The sequence below is a fragment of the Hemitrygon akajei genome, unplaced genomic scaffold (assembly GCF_048418815.1).
Source record: "Hemitrygon akajei unplaced genomic scaffold, sHemAka1.3 Scf000046, whole genome shotgun sequence".
NCBI lineage: Eukaryota > Metazoa > Chordata > Chondrichthyes > Myliobatiformes > Dasyatidae > Hemitrygon > Hemitrygon akajei.
Window position 1 is genome coordinate 8,285,226 of NW_027331932.1, and position 21,011 is coordinate 8,306,236.

The 21,011-nt window shown below is 51.8% G+C and overlaps 1 protein-coding gene across 2 annotated transcripts; it reads left to right on the forward strand.

Annotated features, from left to right (window-relative positions):
• Positions 1-769: 769 nt before the first annotated feature.
• Positions 770-20,042, forward strand: LOC140720712 (uncharacterized). 2 transcript variants are annotated; one of them, XM_073035541.1, is made up of 7 exons: positions 773-1,342; positions 5,968-6,055; positions 13,557-13,661; positions 16,299-16,733; positions 17,513-17,655; positions 18,269-18,333; positions 19,461-20,042. In XM_073035541.1, the coding sequence occupies exons 1-7, from the start codon at positions 1,301-1,303 to the stop codon at positions 19,648-19,650; spliced, it is 1,068 nt and encodes a 355-aa protein (XP_072891642.1). In that variant the 5' UTR covers positions 773-1,300; the 3' UTR covers positions 19,651-20,042. The 2 variants fall into 2 exon arrangements, with proteins under 2 accessions (XP_072891643.1, XP_072891642.1); XM_073035542.1 differs by lacking the exon at positions 16,299-16,733 and having other exon boundaries at positions 770-1,342.
• Positions 20,043-21,011: the final 969 nt, after the last annotated feature.

Here is a 21,011-nt window from a genome sequence, read left to right on the forward strand (position 1 = left end):
GCCTGATAAAGATAGCTGGGTCAGAGATAGTGTGGGGAGTGGGGGGAGGATGGGTGATAGAGATGTTACAGTGATATTACGTTGTGGGCAGAATGCAGAGAGTTATAGAGACAGAGAAGGGGGAGATAGAGCTGTTACGGTGAGGGGGGAGAATAGACAGAGAGGGTGAGATAGAGAGAGATAAACACGGCGTAGCGGGTAGGGAGGCGGGAGACAGAGACACGGAGGAGAGAGTGAGGATAGAAACGGAGAGGGGAGGTAAAGCGAGGGGAGCGGGAGAGGGAGATGCAGAGGAGCCGGAAGGGGAATTGGGAATTGGGGAAGGAGGAGGTGAGGACTCCACTCTGGCCCTCACTTTTCCGTGTGCCGAGATGTACTTGTCCTGGTTTTGTGAGTCTTCACGGAGAGACAGAGACACACAGTCAGAGACGGCAAGAGAAGGGGGGAGGGTGGGGGTTCCTCACTCACCTCTGTGGGGTTTGGGTGTTTGTCCCGGGGCCGCGGTTTCTCATGGACAGAGGGGATGAGCCGGAGCAGTGGAAGCGTCCGACGATCAAACCAGGAACCGCCGGGGCGATGTAAATCTCAAGGACCATGGATTCTGTGCATTAGTGACACAAATACCACCGAGATTCCCTCCAATTCCACCTCCTTGCGCCTGTCCTCTCTCTCTACGCCCCTCCCTCCCCACTCCCCTCGCTCAAATTGTTTCCTCTCCCGCTCATTCGAGAACTCTCTCCCTCTATCGTCATACACTCTCCTTCACTCCTCCCTTCCATGAGCCCATCTTCACCCTTCCCGCTCTCCCTCTCGTCCCCCTTCTCCTCTCCGTCCCTCACATTCCATCTCTTACTCTCTCTTTCCCCTGTTTGCTCGCCCTCTCTTTACTCCCTCTGTCTCTCAGTCCCTCTCCAAGTCTCCCTGTCCTCACGTTTGCCGTCTCCATCTCTTACTTTCCCAGGTCACGCCTCACACTCCTCCTTCTCTCACCCTCTCTAACCAGACTGCCCCCTGTTAGCCACTTCGCTCTCTCCGGCAACACCTATCTCTCTCCCTCCCCCCTATCTCCCCACTCTCACTATTCATTGCCCCGCCACCCTCGACTCACTCGATCACCCTCCCCAAAATCCTCAAACTCTCTCCTCCCCCTGGTCTCTTTATCAGCTGCTCATCCGGTATTTGTTTGTGTCGTTCTGATCCCTTTATCAACACGGGCTTCCTCTGACAACGGTTACTTCCCCTTGCTGAGCTCAGACACGCAGAGGGTCCTCGACAGGAGGACTGAGCGATGCTTCCATGAATGCAAAGTTCGCCAAGATGGAATCGCGGTCTCCTTCCAGAGGTGAGAGGGGCAGAAAGATGAAGGGAGAGAGCTCCATTACGTGTCTGATAACGGCTGCGTTTCAGACTCTCTGTCTGTATCTGACCCTTAAAGTGTTTGCTGGAACCCTGTGGAGGGAGCTTTACTCTGTGTCTGACCCCGGGAGTGTGTGATGGGACGGTGTGGAGGGAGATTCACTCTGTGTCGGACCCCGGGAGTGTGTGATCAGACGGTGTGGAGGGAGACTCACTCTGTGTCGGACCCCGAAAGTCTGTGATGAAACGGTGTGGAGGGAGATTCTCTCTGTTTCTGACCCCGGGAGTGTGTGATGAGACGGTATGGAGGGAGATTCACTCAGTGTCGGACCCCGAAAGTCTGTGATGAGACGGTGTGGAGGGAGATTCTCTCTGTGTCTGACCCCGGGAGTGTGTGATGGGTCGGGGCGGAGGGAGATACACTCTGTATCGGACCCCGAGAGTGTGTGATGGGACGGTGTGGAGGGTGATTCACTCTGTGTATGACCCCGGGTGTGTGTGATGGGACGGTGTGGAGGGAGACTCACTCCGTGTCTGACCCCGGGATTGTGTGATGGGACGCGGTGGAGGGAGATTCACTCTGTGTCTGACCCTGGGAATGTTTGCTGTAACGGTGTGTAGGGATTTTCACTCCTTGTCTGACCCCGGGAGTATGTAATGGGACGGTGTGGAGGTAATTGACGCTGTGTCTGACCGCGGGAGCTTGCGATGGGATGGTGTGGAGGGAGATTCCTTCTGTGTTTGACCACGGGTGTGTGTGATGGGACGGTGTGGAGGGAGATTCACTCTGTGTCTGACCCCGGGAGTGTGTGATGGGACGGTGTGGAGGGAGATTCACTGTGTCGGACCCCGGGAGTGTGGGATGGGACAGTGTGGAGGGAGATTCACTCAGAGTCTGACCCCGGGAGTGTGAAATGGGACGGTGTGGAGGGAGATTCACGGTGTCGGACCCCGGGAGTGTGTGATGGGGCGGTGTGGAGGGAGATTCACTCTGTGTCTGTCCCCGGGATTGTGTGATGGGACGGCGTGGAGGGAGCTTTACACTGTGTCTGACCCTAGTTGTGTGTGATGGGACGGTGTGGAGGGAGATTCACTCTGTGACTGACCCTGGGAGTGTGCATGCGATGGTGTGGAGGGAGTTTCCTTCAGTGTCTGACCACGGGTGTGTGTGATGGGACGGTGTGGAGGAAGATTCACTCTTTGTCTGACCCCAGGAGTGTGTGATGGGACGGTATGGAGGAAGATTCACTCTGTTTCTGACCCCGGGGAGTGTGTGATGGGACGTTGTGGAGGGAGATTCACTCTGTGACTGACTCCGGGATTGTGTGATGGGACGCTATGGAGGGAGATTCACTCTGTATCTGACCTCGGGAGTGTGTGATGTGACGGTGTGTAGGAAGATTCACTCTGTGTCTGACACCGGGAAGTTTGATGGGACGGTGTGGAGGGAGATTCACTCTGTGTCTGACCCCAGGAGTGTGTGATTGGAAGGTGTGGACAGAGATTCACTCAGTGTCTGACGCCGGGAGTATGTAATGGGACGGTCTGGAGGGAGCGTTACTCTGTCTCTGATCCTGGGAGTGTGTGATGGGACCGTGTGGAGGTGCTTGCCGCTGTGTCTGACCCCGGGAGTGTTTGATGGGACGGTGTGGAGGGATATTCACTCTGTGTCTGACCCCGGGAGTGTTTGATGGGACGGTGTGGAGGGATATTCACTCTGTGTCTGACCCCGGGAGTGTGTGATGGGACGGTGTGGAGGGAGATTCACATTTTGTCTGACCCCGGGAGTGTTTGATGGGACGGTGTGGAGGGAGATTCACTCTGTTTCCGACTCCGGGATTGTTTGATCGGACGGTGCGGAGGGTTATTCACTCTGTGTCTGACCCCGGGAGTGTTTGATGGGACGGTGCGGAGAGAGATTCACTTTGTGTCTGACCCCGGGAGTGTGTGATGGGACGGTGTGGAGGGAGATTCACTCTGTGTCTGACCTCGGGAGGTGAGTTCGAGCCGTCAGGTGACAATTCTGTGGGAATGGGAGAGAGAGGGAAGAGAGAAAAGAGGGTTGAAAGGATAGGGGAGAAAGGAAGTGGGGAGATATTCAGAGACGGCTCAGTGAGGAGTGCAGTGAGATGGAAAGGCAGAGTGATAGAGAGAGTAGAGAAACGGAACGAGCTGGAGAGGGAGATAACAGGATAGTCAGCATGTCATAGCAGGAGTTTGAGAGAGAGGTCATAGAGATATAGGGAGAGGTAGAGGGTTGAAAAAGTTATATAGGGACGGCGAGAAAGGGAAGGGTGTGGGATGGAGGGAGAGGGAGTGGAGAAGGAGGGGTGGTTGTTGAAAACCCTTTTGAGTCTCTCTGAAGCTCCAGCTTCGGATGGCAAGACTCTGTTTTTCCGTTTGCTTTGCTCCTTACGGCTGTCTGCTGGGCTGACGTCACTGACTTTCATTTTTGTTGTTGCTGTCTTGACGAAGGGCCAGTCCGGGTGGCCGCTCGCCTTGAAGTTTTATCTGAAATACCTGCGCTCCCTGTCTTTAGCTGTGATATTGGTGGGCTTACACTCGGCGCGGTGATGTCGTGTTCTGATAACCCACAATTATGTTCTAATGGGTGATCAGAGTCAAACCGTAGATGGTGATTTGTCCGTGTTGGTTTCCTGTAAACTTCAATATCCAGATCTCCATTTCCTTTGATAAGGACTCCACAGTCTAAAAAAGGCAGTCCATTGTTCTCGACGCGTCCGGTGTAAAGTTGATGTTTTCATCCACCGAGCTGATGTGTTCTGTGAAGGCTTGTGTGTCATGGAGTTTGAGGTTAACCCTATAACAATTACAGCATGGAAACAGGCCATCTCGGTCCTTCCAGTCCGTGCCGAACGCTTACTCTCACCTAGTCCCACCGACCTGCACTCAGCCCATAACCCTCCATTCCTTTCCTGTCCATATACCTATTGAGTTTTTAAAAACAATATAGAACCTTCATCTACCACTTCTACTGGAAGCTCGTTCCACACAGCTACCGCTCTCTGAGTAAAGAAATTCCCCCTCGTGTTACCCCTAAACGTTTGCCCCCTAACTCTCAACTCATGTCCTCTTGTTTGAATCTCCGCTACACTCAATGGAAAAAGCCTAAACACGTCAACTCTAACCCCTCATAATTTTAAATACCTCTATCAAGTCCCCCCTCAACCTTTTTCGCTCCAAATAATAAAGACCTAATTTGTTCAATCTTTCCCTGTAACTTAGGTGCTGAAACCCAGGTAACAAATCCAAGTCAGCGTAGGAGCTTGACCCAGGTTCCATCCCCATTCCTGAACCAATGACCGGGGAATGTTCCAGTTCCCTTGGCTTGCTACTGCCTGATAAAGATAGCTGGGTCAGAGATAGTGTGGGGAGTGGGGGGAGGATGGGTGATAGAGATGTTACAGTGATATTACGTTGTGGGCAGAATGCAGAGAGTTATAGAGACAGAGAAGGGGGAGATAGAGCTGTTACGGTGAGGGGGGAGAATAGACAGAGAGGGTGAGATAGAGAGAGATAAACACGGCGTAGCGGGTAGGGAGGCGGGAGACAGAGACACGGAGGAGAGAGTGAGGATAGAAACGGAGAGGGGAGGTAAAGCGAGGGGAGCGGGAGAGGGAGATGCAGAGGAGCCGGAAGGGGAATTGGGAATTGGGGAAGGAGGAGGTGAGGACTCCACTCTGGCCCTCACTTTTCCGTGTGCCGAGATGTACTTGTCCTGGTTTTGTGAGTCTTCACGGAGAGACAGAGACACACAGTCAGAGACGGCAAGAGAAGGAGGGAGGGTGGGGGTTCCTCACTCACCTCTGTGGGGTTTGGGTGTTTGTCCCGGGGCCGCGGTTTCTCATGGACAGAGGGGATGAGCCGGAGCAGTGGAAGCGTCCGACGATCAAACCAGGAACCGCCGGGGCGATGTAAATCTCAAGGACCATGGATTCTGTGCATTAGTGACACAAATACCACCGAGATTCCCTCCAATTCCACCTCCTTGCGCCTGTCCTCTCTCTCTACGCCCCTCCCTCCCCACTCCCCTCGCTCAAATTGTTTCCTCTCCCGCTCATTCGAGAACTCTCTCCCTCTATCGTCATACACTCTCCTTCACTCCTCCCTTCCATGAGCCCATCTTCACCCTTCCCGCTCTCCCTCTCGTCCCCCTTCTCCTCTCCGTCCCTCACATTCCATCTCTTACTCTCTCTTTCCCCTGTTTGCTCGCCCTCTCTTTACTCCCTCTGTCTCTCAGTCCCTCTCCAAGTCTCCCTGTCCTCACGTTTGCCGTCTCCATCTCTTACTTTCCCAGGTCACGCCTCACACTCCTCCTTCTCTCACCCTCTCTAACCAGACTGCCCCCTGTTAGCCACTTCGCTCTCTCCGGCAACACCTATCTCTCTCCCTCCCCCCTATCTCCCCACTCTCACTATTCATTGCCCCGCCACCCTCGACTCACTCGATCACCCTCCCCAAAATCCTCAAACTCTCTCCTCCCCCTGGTCTCTTTATCAGCTGCTCATCCGGTATTTGTTTGTGTCGTTCTGATCCCTTTATCAACACGGGCTTCCTCTGACAACGGTTACTTCCCCTTGCTGAGCTCAGACACGCAGAGGGTCCTCGACAGGAGGACTGAGCGATGCTTCCATGAATGCAAAGTTCGCCAAGATGGAATCGCGGTCTCCTTCCAGAGGTGAGAGGGGCAGAAAGATGAAGGGAGAGAGCTCCATTACGTGTCTGATAACGGCTGCGTTTCAGACTCTCTGTCTGTATCTGACCCTTAAAGTGTTTGCTGGAACCCTGTGGAGGGAGCTTTACTCTGTGTCTGACCCCGGGAGTGTGTGATGGGACGGTGTGGAGGGAGATTCACTCTGTGTCGGACCCCGGGAGTGTGTGATCAGACGGTGTGGAGGGAGACTCACTCTGTGTCGGACCCCGAAAGTCTGTGATGAAACGGTGTGGAGGAAGATTCTCTCTGTTTCTGACCCCGGGAGTGTGTGATGAGACGGTATGGAGGGAGATTCACTCAGTGTCGGACCCCGAAAGTCTGTGATGAGACGGTGTGGAGGGAGATTCTCTCTGTGTCTGACCCCGGGAGTGTGTGATGGGTCGGGGCGGAGGGAGATACACTCTGTATCGGACCCCGAGAGTGTGTGATGGGACGGTGTGGAGGGTGATTCACTCTGTGTCTGACCCCGGGTGTGTGTGATGGGACGGTGTGGAGGGAGACTCACTCCGTGTCTGACCCCGGGATTGTGTGATGGGACGCGGTGGAGGGAGATTCACTCTGTGTCTGACCCTGGGAGTGTGTGATCAGACGGTGTGGAGGGAGACTCACTCTGTGTCGGACCCCGAAAGTCTGTGATGAAACGGTGTGGAGGGAGATTCTCTCTGTTTCTGACCCCGGGAGTGTGTGATGAGACGGTATGGAGGGAGATTCACTCAGTGTCGGACCCCGAAAGTCTGTGATGAGACGGTGTGGAGGGAGATTCTCTCTGTGTCTGACCCCGAGAGTGTGTGATGGGACGGTGTGGAGGGAGATTCACTGTGCCGGACCACGGGACTGTGAGATGGGACGGTGTTGATGAAATTCACTGTGTCGGACCGAGGGAGTGTGCGATGGGACGGTGTGGATGGAGACTCACTCTGTGTCTGACACCGGGAGTGTTTGCTGGAACGGTGTGGAGGAAGATTCACTCTGTGTCTGACCCCGGGAGTGTGTGATGGGACGGTGTGGAGGGAGAATCACTGTGTCGGACCCCGGGAGTGTAAGATGGGACGGTGTGGAGGGAGAATCACTGTGTCGGACCCCGGGAGTGTGTGATGGGTCGGTGCGGAGGGAGATTCACTCTGCGTCGGACCCCGAAAGTGTTTGATGGGACGGTGTGGAGGGAGATTCACACTGTGTCTGACACAGAGGGTGTGTGAAGGGACGGTGTGGAGGGAGATTCACTGTGTCGGACCCCCGGAGTGTGAGATGGGACGGTGTGGAGTGAGATTCACTCTGTGTCTGACCCCGGGAGTGTGTGATGATACGGTGTGGAGGGAGATTCACTCTGTGCCGGACCCCGAAATTCTCTGATGAGACGGTGTGGAGGGAGAATCACTGTGTCGGACCCCGAGAGTGTGTGATGGGACGGTGTGGAGGGAGATTCACTGTACCGGACCACGGGACTGTGAGATGGGACGGTGTTGACGAAATTCACTGTATCGGACCGAGGGAGTGTGAGATGGGACGGTGTGGAGGGAGATTCACTTTGTGTCTGACACCGGGAGTGTTTGCTGGAACGGTCTGGAGGAAGATTCACTCTGTGTCTGACCCCGGGAGTGTGTGATGGGACGGTGTGGAGGGAGAATCACTGTGTCGGACCCCGGGAGTGTAAGATGGGACGGTGTGGAGGGAGAATCACTGTGTCGGACCCCGGGAGTGTGTGATGGGTCGGTGCGGAGGGAGATTCACTCTGCGTCGGACCCCGAAAGTGTTTGATGGGACGGTGTGGAGGGAGATTCACACTGTGTCTGACACAGAGGGTGTGTGAAGGGACGGTGTGGAGGGAGATTCACTGTGTCGGACCCCCGGAGTGTGAGATGGGACGGTGTGGAGTGAGATTCACTCTGTGTCTGACCCCGGGAGTGTGTGATGATACGGTGTGGAGGGAGATTCACTCTGTGCCGGACCCCGAAAGTCTCTGATGAGATGGTGTGGAGGGAGAATCACTGTGTCGGACACCGAGAGTGTGTGATGGGACGGTGTGGAGGGAGATTCACTGTACCGGACCACGGGACTGTGAGATGGGACTGTGTTGACGAAATTCACTGTATCGGACCGAGGGAGTGTGAGATGGGACGGTGTGGAGGAAGATTCACTCTGTGTCTGACCCCGGGAGTGTGTGATGGGACGGTGTGGAGGGAGAATCACGGTGTCGGACCCCGGGATTGTGAGATGGGACGGTGTGGAGGGAGATTCACTGTGTCGGACCCCGGGAGTGTGTGATGGGTAGGTGCGGACAGAGATTCACTCTGTGTCGGACCCCGAAAGTGTGTAGTAGGACGGTGTGGAGGGAGATTCACTCCTTGTCTGACCTCAGGAGTATGTGATGGGACGGTGTGGAGGGAGCTTTACTCGGTGTCTGACCCTGGGCGTTTGTGATGGGATGGTGTGGAGGGAGATTCCTTCTGTGTCTGACCCCGGGAGTGTATGATGGGACGGTGTGGAGGGACATTCACTGTGTCGGACCCCGGGAGCGTGAGATGGGACAGTGTGGTGGGAGAATCACTCTCTGTCTGACCCCGGGAGTGTGTGATGGGACGGGGTGGAGGAAGATTCACTGTGTCGGACCCCGGGAGTGTGAGATGGGACGGTGTGGCGGGACATTCACTGCGTCGGACCCCGGGAGTGTGTGATGGGACGGTGTGGAGGGTGATTCACTCTGTGTCTGACCCTGGGAATGTTTGCTGGAACGGTGTGGAGGGAGATTCACTCCGTGTCTGACCCCGGGAGTGTGTGATGGGACGGTGTGGAGGTGCTTCACGCTGTGTCTGACCCCGGGAGTGTGTGATGTGACGGTGTGGAGGGAGATTAACTCTGTCTGACCCCGGGTGTGTGTGATGGGACGGTGTGGAGGGAGATTCACTCTGTGTCTCATCCCGGGATTGCGTGATGGGAAGCTGTGGAGGGAGATTCACTCTGAGTCTGACCCCGGGATTGTGTGATGGGACGATGTGGACGGAGATTCACTCTGTGTCTGACCCTGGGAGTGTGTGATGGGACGGTGCGGAGGTGATTCACGCTGTGTCTGACCCCGGGAGTTTGTGATGGGATGGTGTGGAGGTAGATTCACGCTGTGTCTGACCCGGGAGTGTGTGATAGGACGGTCTGGAGGGAGATTCACTCTGTGTCTGACCCCGGAGTGTGTGATGGGACGGTGTGGAGGGAGATTCCTTCTGTGTCTGACCCTGGGTGTGTGTGATGGGACGGTGTGGAGGGAGATTCACTCTGTGTCTGACCCCGAGATTGTGTGATGGGACGCTGTGGAGGGAGATTCACTCTGTTTCTGACCCCGGGAGTGTGTGATGAGACGATGTGGAGGGAGATTCACTCTGTGTCGGACCCCGGGATTATGTGATGGGACGGGGTGGAGGTATATTCACTCTGTTTCCGACCCTCAGTGCACTGTGCCGAGCTGAACCTGGTGTGTTATACGTTGGAACTAATTTCCGGGCAGATGGACGTCAGTTTCATCTTTGTTCCTTTGGCTGTGTTTAGGTGGCGTGGAGCTGACCCGAGTGATTCCCTGATTGAGAGGGAACTCGTGAGGGCGGGATTGAAGAGGGAGCATAGTGAATGTGTGGCGGCGTTTGTGTGGATGCTGTGCGTTTGGAAGGACGGGGTGTAGGGATCGCCGTAGCAGTGACTCTGTGGAGGCAGGGTTAACAAAGATGTAAGGATAGGGTGGCGTGGGAGAAGAAAATGCCGTGGGAAGGGGGTCGTGGTGTGAATGTCGTTGGAGGGACGGTGCGGGGGAAGGAGCAGTGAGGAGTGATCGCTGGGTGATTACAAGTGATTTAGAAGAACCATTGAAGGAATGTTTTTCTGCGACGGGAATGGGAGAGGCGGTGATGAGGGGGAGATTTCGATAACATTTTAATATCCACTCTCTCTCGCTTCTAATCCCACTATTCCCTCTCTCCACTTCTACTTCCTGCCTCCCCACTCGCCCTTTATCTGTTCCCCTCTCCTCTTCTTCTTCCTTCCTTTCTTACTCTCTCCATTCTCTTCCCCCTCTCTTCCTTTCCCTCACCGATTTCCCCCTCTGTCATCCCATCTCTCTTCTCTCTTCCACTCCATCTCCCCTTCATTCCTTTATCACCCACACCCCCTCTCTCCCTGTTTTCCCCTTTCTCCCCTCTCCCGTTTTTCAACACTCCCCCCCGTCCTCTCCCTCCTTTCTTCCTGTCTCTCACCCTCCGTCACTCTACACTCCATCTGTCTCCTCCTCTCTGTCCCCTTTCCTTCACCCTCTACCACTCGTTCCCCTCTCTTCTTTGCCATCTTCAGCGCCCCATCTACCTGTGACTTCACCAGGAAACCATGTCCCTGTACCCCTGGGTCCCTCTGTTCTACAACACTTCGCAGGGTCGCTGTCAACCTGTAGCTCCACTTTCAGGGAACCCTGTCCCTGTACCCCTGGGTCCCTCTGTTCTACAACACTCCCCATGGTCCCTGTCTACCCATGTCTCCACTCCGAGGGAACCGTATCCTTGCACCCCTGGGTACCTCTGTTCCACAACACTCCCCATGGTCCCTGTCTACCTGTGACTCCACTTTCAGGGAACCGTGTCCCTGTACCCCTGGGTCCCTCTGTTCCACAACATTCCCCAGGGTCCCGTTCACAACTCCCCAGCCAGTCGAGATCCCGCTGTAGAGATAACTATATTCACTGTTTACCAAGCCACCAAAGTTAGTGCCGTCTGAAGCTTACCAACAGCACCTTGTATAATCTGCTACAAATGGTAAATAGAGTTGACAATGATCACCCGACCCATCCGAGATTCCCTGGTAAATACCATTAAGATGGGCTTCTACTCTGGGAAACGACCAGCGACATGTAATGTCTGTAAGTCAATCCATCTGTGCAGTCGTTTAAATCTATGCGCATTACATCCACCATCCCTACCCCTCGGTCCTCGATAACCACATGAATCCCACAGATCTCCATGGATATCACATCATCCTCCAGAGTAGTTTACCATCTGGGCTGTTTCTGCCCGGCTGATATCAGACTGCTGAACCGTCCCCTAGCAAGATAGAATGGGCTCTTGACCTCACAATCTCCCTCGTCGCGGCCGGTGCACCTCATTGTCCGCCTGCACCTCTTTTCCTCCGTACGCGTGACACTTTATTCTGCACTCTGTAATTGATTTGCCTTGTTCTCCAGTAAAGTGACCTGTATCTATGGATGTAACTAGGACCTCTCCTGTCTGTGATGTATATAAATAATATGTTGACAATGTAGATCAGTGGGATAGTAGATTTGCAGATGGGCCAAAGGTAGGTGGTGTTGTGGAAAATTTTCCAGAAGACAATAAGACAAAGGAGCAGAAGTCGGCCATTCGGCCCATCGAGTCTGCTCCACCATTTCATCATGAGCTGATCTAATCTCCCCTTTAATCCCATTCCCCCGCCTTCTCACCATAACCTTTGATACCCTGATTACTCAGATACTTATCAATCTCTGCTTTAAATACACCCAATGATTTGGCCTCCACTGCCGCCCGTGGCAACAAATTCAAGAGATTCACCACCCTCTGGCCAAAAAATTCGCAATCCTTCTTCTGAATGGGCGCCCTACAATCCTCAAGTTGTGTCCTCTCGTACTAGACTCCCCCACCATGGGAAACAACTTTGCCACATCCACTCTGTCCATGCCTTTCAGCATTCGATATGTTTCTATGAGGTCCCCGCTCATTCTTCTAAACTCCAAGGAGTACAGTCCAAGAGCGGTCACACGTTCCTCACATGTTAACCCTTTCATTCCCGGAATCATTCTAGTGAATCTTCTCTGAACCCTCTCCAATGTCAGCACATCCTTTCTTAAATAAGGAGCCCAAAGTGGGATATTCACTGGGATATGGATCACTTACAGATATTGGTTGGAGAAAGTGCAGATGAAGATTAACTCAGTAAAGAAGTACTTTTTTTTTCTTTGGTATGCCAAATGCGAAGATAAGTCTCACTATTAAAGCCAACGCCCAGAGCAGTGGGATCTTGGGGCCCAGTGTCATTGCTCCTAGCTACACAGTTTGGTAGGATGTTTGAGATGTTGAATGCCATGGTTGCCTTTATTAGTCGTGGCGTTATGTCAGCAAGGCAGGAGGTTATGCTGCAACATTATAATGCTCACATTGGGCTGTATCAAGCGCATTGTGGAGAGTTCCGGTCACCACATTATCGGAAGGATGTCGAGGCTTTGGAGAGCCTCCAGAGAGGGTCAACATGACGCCGCCCGGATTCGATGACGTGTGTTACAACGAGAGGTCGGTCGGACCCTTGGGTTGTTTTTCCTGGAGCGGCGGAAGTTAAGGGAAGATAGGACAGAGGTTTATAAGATTATCAGAGGCACAGACAGAGTAGACTGACAGAATCTTTTTTCCACCTAAAGTTGAAATGACGAATACCAGAGGGAATGTACTCGGGAAAACACTGTGGCCTGTTATGTGTTGAACTGCTTGCTCTGTCTTCTCTCTGTGACAATAATAAACCATTTTCCAAATCTACCAGGCGTAATGTCCTGAACACACAGAACCGAGATTATTATCCCGGTTTTCATCCGGGTTTTTCCATTTGTCACTGACGTCCAACCAGCGGCCTCAACACTCTGAGTTCTGTGGATTAGGATTCCGAATGGCTAATTCACCGTGGATCCCATGCATCGCAAACTTGTGAATGAATCTCCCATGAGAGGGACGTTGTCAAATGCCCGTCAGAAGTCAACTCTTTAACACTCACTAACCTGCACTGTCAACCCAAGGTCCCTTTGTAGGTCGACATTTAAGATTCCTGCCGTCACCTCTGTCCTGCCCCTTTACATTTGACTTGGCAAAGCTCAAAACCTCACACCTACACGGGTTAATCTCTATCTCCCTTTTTCCCTAACCACATTTACATCTGATCGATATCCCACTGAATCCGTGGGCGATCTTCGACACAGTCCACAAAAATCACAATTTTTTTGGCGATTCGCAAGATTACGACCCACCCAGCTCCATTTTCATCTTTGTCTGTCCGATACATCAACAATACCAGAGGTCCCGGGCAGGTCAGTGCGGAACACGATTAATCTCAGACCACGAGCGAGAATAAGTCCCATGCGCCACTTCCTCTGGCTCGTGTGGGCAGGCCAACTCAAAGTCAAAAGCTCAGTATTCAAAATACAGTTATCATCAAATTTTTACTCGAATATTTACCAATCTCTGAACAATTTACAACTGGGAAAAATCAATCAAATATCAGACAGTCTTTGCCGAGTACAGGATTTGGGACTGTCAAAGACGACGGCTGGAAAGTGGATGAGATTGAGAGAGGCGGGAGAGGGTGATCGTGGTGGAAGGAGAGAGCGCGGGTGGCGGGTGGAAGTCAATCCCACTGGGGGACACGGCTGAATTCACGCACACGCTGAATGGTCTCTCCACAGCTGCGCATGAACAGGAGCCGAGACATAGACCGCGCCGTAAGATCTGCCTACTCTGCCTCGTTACGTCCGTCCTCGTCGCGACAGTTGCCGGGCTCTCGATCCATGGTAAGTCAAACAGGCTGCGTGTGGAGTCAGACAGTAAAAAAACGGAGTGGATTCAGTTGACCACGTAAAATCTCACAGTGCCGCCGACACAATCCTCACTTTTGACAGCAACACGCTCATTACCGTGACACTGATACGCCCCACACCAACACCCCCTTCATGCTGACTCCGACTCGCCAATCAACGTGACAACAATAGCACCCTTACAGCGACACGGCCACGACACTGAAGCCTCGTGTCACCGATGGGTTTCAATGAGATCCCCACTTCACCCTTCTGACCTCCAGTGAGTCCAAGACCAAGAGCTAAGAAATGTTCTTCATTCGACAAGCCTGAATTCATTTTGGTGATTCTCCTTTGAATCATCTCCAATGTCAACACATCCATTCTTAGATAAGGGGGCCCACAGCTGCTCATAATACTCCACCTGAGGCCTCACCAGGGCTTTATAAAGGCTCAAAATGAGATCCTTGCTTTTGCACTCTCTTCCACTCGAAACCAATGCTAGCGTCTCATTTTCCTTCCTCACCACAGACTCAACCAGCATATTCACCTGCCGGGAACTCTGCCTCTCTCCGTTGTTGAGGGGTGCAGTGACACCTGCAACTTCCGAGTCTCCGGAACCAGGGCAGAATCCAATTCTTCTTGAATAAGCATTAACAAAGATCCACGATTTCTTCAGCTGCCTCCTTCAGAACCCTGGGTGTAGACAATCTATTCAGAATGACTTATCCACCTTCACACCCCTCACTTTCTACAGCACCTTCTCTACACATGGCTCCGTTACTCCCTTCTGTCCTCAGACTGTGTCCAACCTCAGGCATACTGCTGGTGCCTTTCACAGTAAATACTGAAGCAAAATATTTATTCCGTTCCTTCACCATCACCCTGTCGCCCATTACTATCATTTTCCAGTGATCCAATATCTACTCTCGGCTCTCTTTTACACTCTATATATCTGAAGAAACATTTCATTTCCTCTTTGATATATTTGGCTTTTTAACATTGCAGTTCCGTGACTCGATCCACAATGATTCTGCACCTGACGATCCTCTGTCAATACTCTCCAATGGTTTGATTTCATTTATTTTGCCAACAATGCCAAGCCTCTCTATCAGCCTACATGCCTTGTTTTCCGCTACAAGTTAATAGATAACATAGAATAATAAATAAATACTTAAACAAACAAACAAATAAATAATTATAAATAGATAGATAGATACATTTTAGTATATAGAATAGATGATAAATCGAGCAAAACAGAAATTCGATATATTAAAAAGTGAGGTAGTGTCCAAGTGTTCAGGTTCCAATTAGAAATCGGGCGGCGGAGGGGAAGGATCTGTTCCTGATCCACTGAGTGTTTGCATTCAGGCTCCTGTTCCTCATTCCTGATGGTGAGAGGGAGAAGTGGGCATACCTGGCTGCTGGAGGTCCTTAATAATGGTCTCTGCCTTCCAGGGAAAACGTTCACTAATATTGTCCTGGGTACTTTGTAAGCTGACAAGCCTCAGAAAATTCTGCTGCTACTTTCGGTCCTGTACAGTAGCTCCTCCATGCCAGACAGTGATGCAGTCTGTCAGAAAGCTCTCCACGGTACAACTATAGACATTTTGGAATGCATTTGTTGACGTGCCAAATCCCTTCAACTCCTAATAAATTATAGCCGCTGTCTTGCCTTCTTTATAACAACAATGATATGTTGGGACCAGATAGATCCTCAGAGATCTTGTCACCCAGGAACTTGAAGCTGCTCACTCTATCCAGTTCTGATCCCTTTATGAATTTTGGTATGTGTTCCTTCGTCTTAACCTTCCTGAAGTCCAGAATAAGCTCTTTCGTCTTACTGGCGGTGAGTGCCAGGCGGTTGTCGCCTTGCCAGAAATCTGTCAGATTCACCAGAATGATCTTAAACTGGAATCTGAAGTTCTCTGATGATAGTTGTCTTCTCAAAGGAGGTGAAAACATCAGGATGAAACAGGGAGAGTCAGTAAATACTTTGCCAGCTGATCTGTGCTGAGCCAGCAAGAGATTTAAGATGTGCATGGGGCCTTATGGCGGGCTTAAGTCATCGCGAGCAGTCGCTTGTTTTCCAGAGAGCCAGCAAGAGGTTTAAAACCTGACCCGGCCTTTTGGGATCTTTTTGCAGTCTTCTGTCATAGCGATTTTTTTGGGCAATTTGCGATGGCTAACAACGAGTTAGACTTAACCGGAGCGGCCATTGTGTGAGTGATCCAGTGTTAGAGTGGAGGGAATAACCTGGGTGTTGCGGGTCATTCTTCATCCAGCTGATACAGATATCTAAAAGTCGGTCGCTGCAACAATGCTTCAGGCACCGACACACCTCGCAGCGTGACAATTACACGCACTTCACCATGTCACCGACACGCCCTTCACCATCAAACAGAAATTCATCTCAGAGTGACGAGAAGTCATCTTTCACCGTGACACTGACACATCCCTCACAGGAACACTGAAACAGCCTTTCCGTAACACTGGCAATCTCCTCTCCGTGACAAAGACGCACCCCTCTCCACGACACGGACACAACCCACAACGTGATACCCACACTCCCCTCACTGTTGACCGACTCGTGAATCACCGTGACACAGACACACACCTCACCATTTCTCTCAGTGTTACAGATCCGTCAGTCTCTGCTCGCCTCCGATCAAAAGTACCTGAGACTTTGGGAGCAACATCAGGAGATGAACAGGACCCAGTGCCAATGTCCAGTACAAATCCACGAGCCGAACTCAACCCTGGAATCCATGACATCAGATAATTCCGTCTTGGATCTCTCCCAGAGCACCTGTCTAAAGAACATTTCCGTCCCAAGCAACAACGTCTCCATCCTCGAACATACATTGTTTATTCTCGAAAGAAACCACTCCATCCTTGAAAACAAATTGTTCGCCCTGGAAAGCAACCTCTCGGTCATGAGCACCGATCTCTCCGATCAGCATCAAACGCAAACCGATCTCCGTCACAACTTCAGTCACCTCGAACTGAAGTGTAGAACTCTCAACGAAACCAAGGCTCAAATCTGCCAGCTGCTGACCAGCAGAAAAGGTGAGAGAACATCCGCCATTCTCCCGCTCCTATACCATGTGGCCGATCTCCTGAATGTGCAATGAGAAGGTCCGATTGGAGAGACACTCACAGTCTGACTCCCGGTGTGTGTGATGAGACGGTGTGGGTGGAACGACACCCAATGTCCCACTCCGGGAGTGTATGGACAGGTGGAGAGAGTGCCACCTAGTGTCTGTACCCGGGATTGCATGATACAGCGCTACAGAGGCAGCTTCTCTCAGCGTCTGGCATTGCTGCATAGGGACTGTCACTCTGCGTTTGACACCCGGTGTTTCTGTTAGCAGCTGCGCTCTCTGTCTGACCACGAGTATGTGTGACTTGACAGTGTGGATAGAAATTCTGTCTGTGGCCGACCCGACAGTCTATAATGGAAATGTGTGGAGGGAGCTTCATTCTGTGTGACCACGGGAGTCTAAGAATGGACTGAGTGCAGGGAGCATTACTCTGTGTGACAGCGGGAGGGCGTGATGGAACGGTGACGAGGCAGTTTGACTCTGTCTAACCACGGGAGTGTGCGATGGGACGGTGACGGCTGTGTTGCACTCTGTGTCTGACATCAGTGTGTGTGATAGGACGGTGTGCAGCAGATTTTACACTCTGCCTGACTACTTCAGTGTGTCAGGGGATGGTATGGAGGGAGATTCACTCCGTTTTGGACTCCACGGTTCTGTGATGGGACGGTGTGGAGTTATCCTCTATCTGTATCTGACTCTCAGCGGACGTAATTGACAATACTGTTCCTTGTTCCTGATTTCCAGATAAAGTGTGTTCCCAGGACTGGATCAGAAATCAAGGCCTGTGTTATTTCATTTCCACGTTTGAAAGTTCTTACGAGGGGGCGAAGCAACTTTGTTCTATCTCTGCTTCAAAGCTTCTTGAAATAAATTCAAACGAGGAAGAGGTATGTGACAGATTGACAGAAGAAATATCCATATCAGAGTGATTCTACCTCCACACCGTCCCATCACATTCTCCCGGTGACAGACACAGGGTGAATCTCTCTCCACACCGTTCCATCACACACTTCAAGTGTAGAAACAGAGTTAATCTCCCTCCACACAGCCGAATTATATACCCGGGGTCAGACACAGAGTGAATCTCCCTCCACACCGTCCAAACACACACTCCCAAGGTCAGACAACGAGTGAATCTCCCTCCACACCGTCCCTTCATGTACTCCCGGGGTCAAACACAGAGTGAATCACCCTCCACACCGTCCCATCACACACTCCCGGGGTCAGAGGCGGATTGAATCTCCCCTCTACTCCGTCCCATCACACACTCCCGGGGTCAGACACAGAGTGAATCCCCCTCCACACCGTCCCATCACACACCCCGGGGTCAGACAGAGAGACTCTCCCTCCACACCGTCCCATCACACACTGCCGAGGTCAGGCACAGCGTGAATCTCCCTCCACACCGTCCCATCACACAGTCCCCAGGTCAGACATAAAATGATGGTCCTTAAATTGTGCTCGATTTCAATCATTAATGATGGCAATTTAACTTCACAGAATTTTGTTAACAACGCTGTCCGCGGAGAAGACAGTTCATACTGGATCGGAACATGCAAAGCCGGGTGAGAGTTGGGGTCATGTCGGTTTCGGAGAGGGATTGGGCAATGGGATTTATTTCGAGAACTGACACAAGTTTGTGGGGGAAGTGGGGTACGTGGTGCTTTTGGAGGATGCATCTGTGCTGGATCACTGGGGATATTTTCAGGACAGAACCAGGTCAATGGGGAGAGTGTAAGGCGGTGGGATTATTCTGTGGCCTTGCATCCCCTGCAGGAACAGACTGGGCAGTTCGATTAATTTGGAGACGAACGCAGTCTGAGGGAGTAAAGTGGAAAGGGGGACTATTTTGGGGACTAACATGGGTCCGTGGAGAGCAAATGCTGCGGTGGGTCTATTTGGGGAGGGACAGGGAGTGGAGTACTGCGATTAATTTGAGACTGACACGGTGGGGTGTCTAATCTCTGTGGGGTGAGATTAGTCAATGCGGTTGGTTTGGGGACCGAGACGGGCTCTTGGTAGGGAGCGGAGAGTTGGTTTAATTGGTGGGCTGACATGGACTGTGGGAAGGGAGTGGAAAGTGAGAGTGTTTTTGTGATTGGCACATGTCTGCAGGCAGAAGGTTGGACAGTGGGATCATATTGGCAACTGGCACGGGGCTGTGGGTGGAGAGCAGGATGTACGAGTGCTGTGAGGCCTTGGGACAGAGAGTGTATCAGTGTGAGTATTTTGGGGATTGAGACAGGGCTGTGGGGAGAGTGGAGCAGTGTGATTAGTTTGGGGACAGACACGGTTCCTTGGGAGAGAGTGGGTCTGTGGGAGTATCTTCGGAACGGAGACAAGGTCGTGGGGAGAGGCCTCGGCTCTGGGAGTAATTTGAGGAAGGACAGGGTACAGCGGGGAGAAGATGTGATCGTGGGGTTATTTTGGGGAAAGACACAGCGCAGTGAGTAGAGTGTTGGGCAAGGGATTATTCGGGGACTGACACTGCGCTGCGGAGAATGGGTCAATGACAGTATTTTGGAAACTGGAACAGATATGTGTGGAGAGAGAGGGTCAGAGTGAGTATTATGGGGACTGACACCGGTCGGTGAGGAGAGATTGAGACAGTGGGAGTATTCAGGGGACTGACACCGGGCTGTCTGCTGGAGTTGTGTTGTCCCTTTTGAAATTGTTTATCTCCCCTTGACAGGGAAGCGTCCTCGACCGTCGTGTACAAGGTGAACGCTGGAAAGTTCGAATGCAGTGAATGTAAATTCAGTTGGCTTGGAATTTGCAAAAATGATCAGCACCGTTTCATTTGTGAGAAGCCTGCAGCTTTGTGCCCGGATATTCCTGAAAAGATCCGGGATCTCTGTCAAAATCCTGGGGAACCGAGTTAAATCAAATGGCATCATTCTCTTACCCCAATTCCAGCTCTCTCCCAGACTCTGACAAACCCATCCGCTCCGCCTCTTGCCCCTACACTAATCTCCTCTCTCTACCTATGGCACTCTTACTCGGCATCTCGCTCTCTCTTTACCCTCGTTCCTCCAAACTCTCGCTCTCTCATAACTCCTCCCCTGCCATCTCCCCTTATCTGATCCCCATGTTCTTTCCCCTCACTCTCAGGCCTCCCGCTCCCAGTATCAAAGGACTGTATAGGATGTTTACCGCCTGACTCATTATCTGTGACTTATCCGCCCTGGGCTTTGTATCTTTGCATGATCAGTACGTCGCAAGAATGCAAAATTAATGTAAGATGCAAAAAGAGAATAAATACTGCAAAAATGTGGACGCGGTGTCATACATTCAAAAATATGATGCCGGCGGGGCAGAAGGTGTTTCTCAATCTCTGAGATTTTTGTTTCTTGTTCCTCTTCCCCAATGGTAGAAATGAACAGGGAGTTTTTCCCTGGGCGAGCGGCCTCAGCGATGGATGCCGCCTTGTCGAGGCACCGCATCTTGATGATGTCCTCGATGTTGGGAAGGGTTGTGCCCGTGATGGAGTTGGTTGAGTCAACATCCCGCTGCCGCCTCTGGTTACCTTGTGCATTGCAGCCGCCGTACCAGGCGGCGATGCAATAATTCCCAGCGATCATTTGTTGGTCTTCAATGAAAGACCAAACCTTCTCAAACGGCTAACGTTGTAATTCCTTCTGTAACGAGAGATCTATGGTGGTGATGGGAAATGTAGAGTATGGTCTGGAATACACTGAAACGCAGACTCGAAATAAACAGGACGACAGCAAATGCATCTGAAGTTTATATCGCTAAGAATAGTTCTCGAAGTGGATCTCCTACGGTTGAGCACTGAGTGCTCAGCACGGGGACGTCTACGACAGACTTTCCATGAAGCAATGTTGACAGGCAATAATTGTCAGTCTGAGTCTTAAAAGGGAAGTGACATCTCATCACACTCCGGGGAATGGACGTGCCGACACTTGGTTGCCTGGCGCTGTTCAGTCGGGAACATGACACCTTCTCCGTGTTTGCATGAATGTGTTGGTCCCACCAGGACAAATCCACTGAGATGCTGACACCCGGCAACACAGGAACTTAAAATCAGACCATGAGATATAGGAGCAGAATTAGGCCATCGAGTCTGCTGCGCCATTTCATCATGTCTGATCCAGGTCCCCCTCAGCCCGAATCTCCTGCCTTTTCACCGTACTACTTCATGGTCTGAGTAATCAACAATCTGTCAATCTCTGACTTCAATATATCTAAAGTCAGACTCCACAGCCGCCTGTGTAACCTGTTC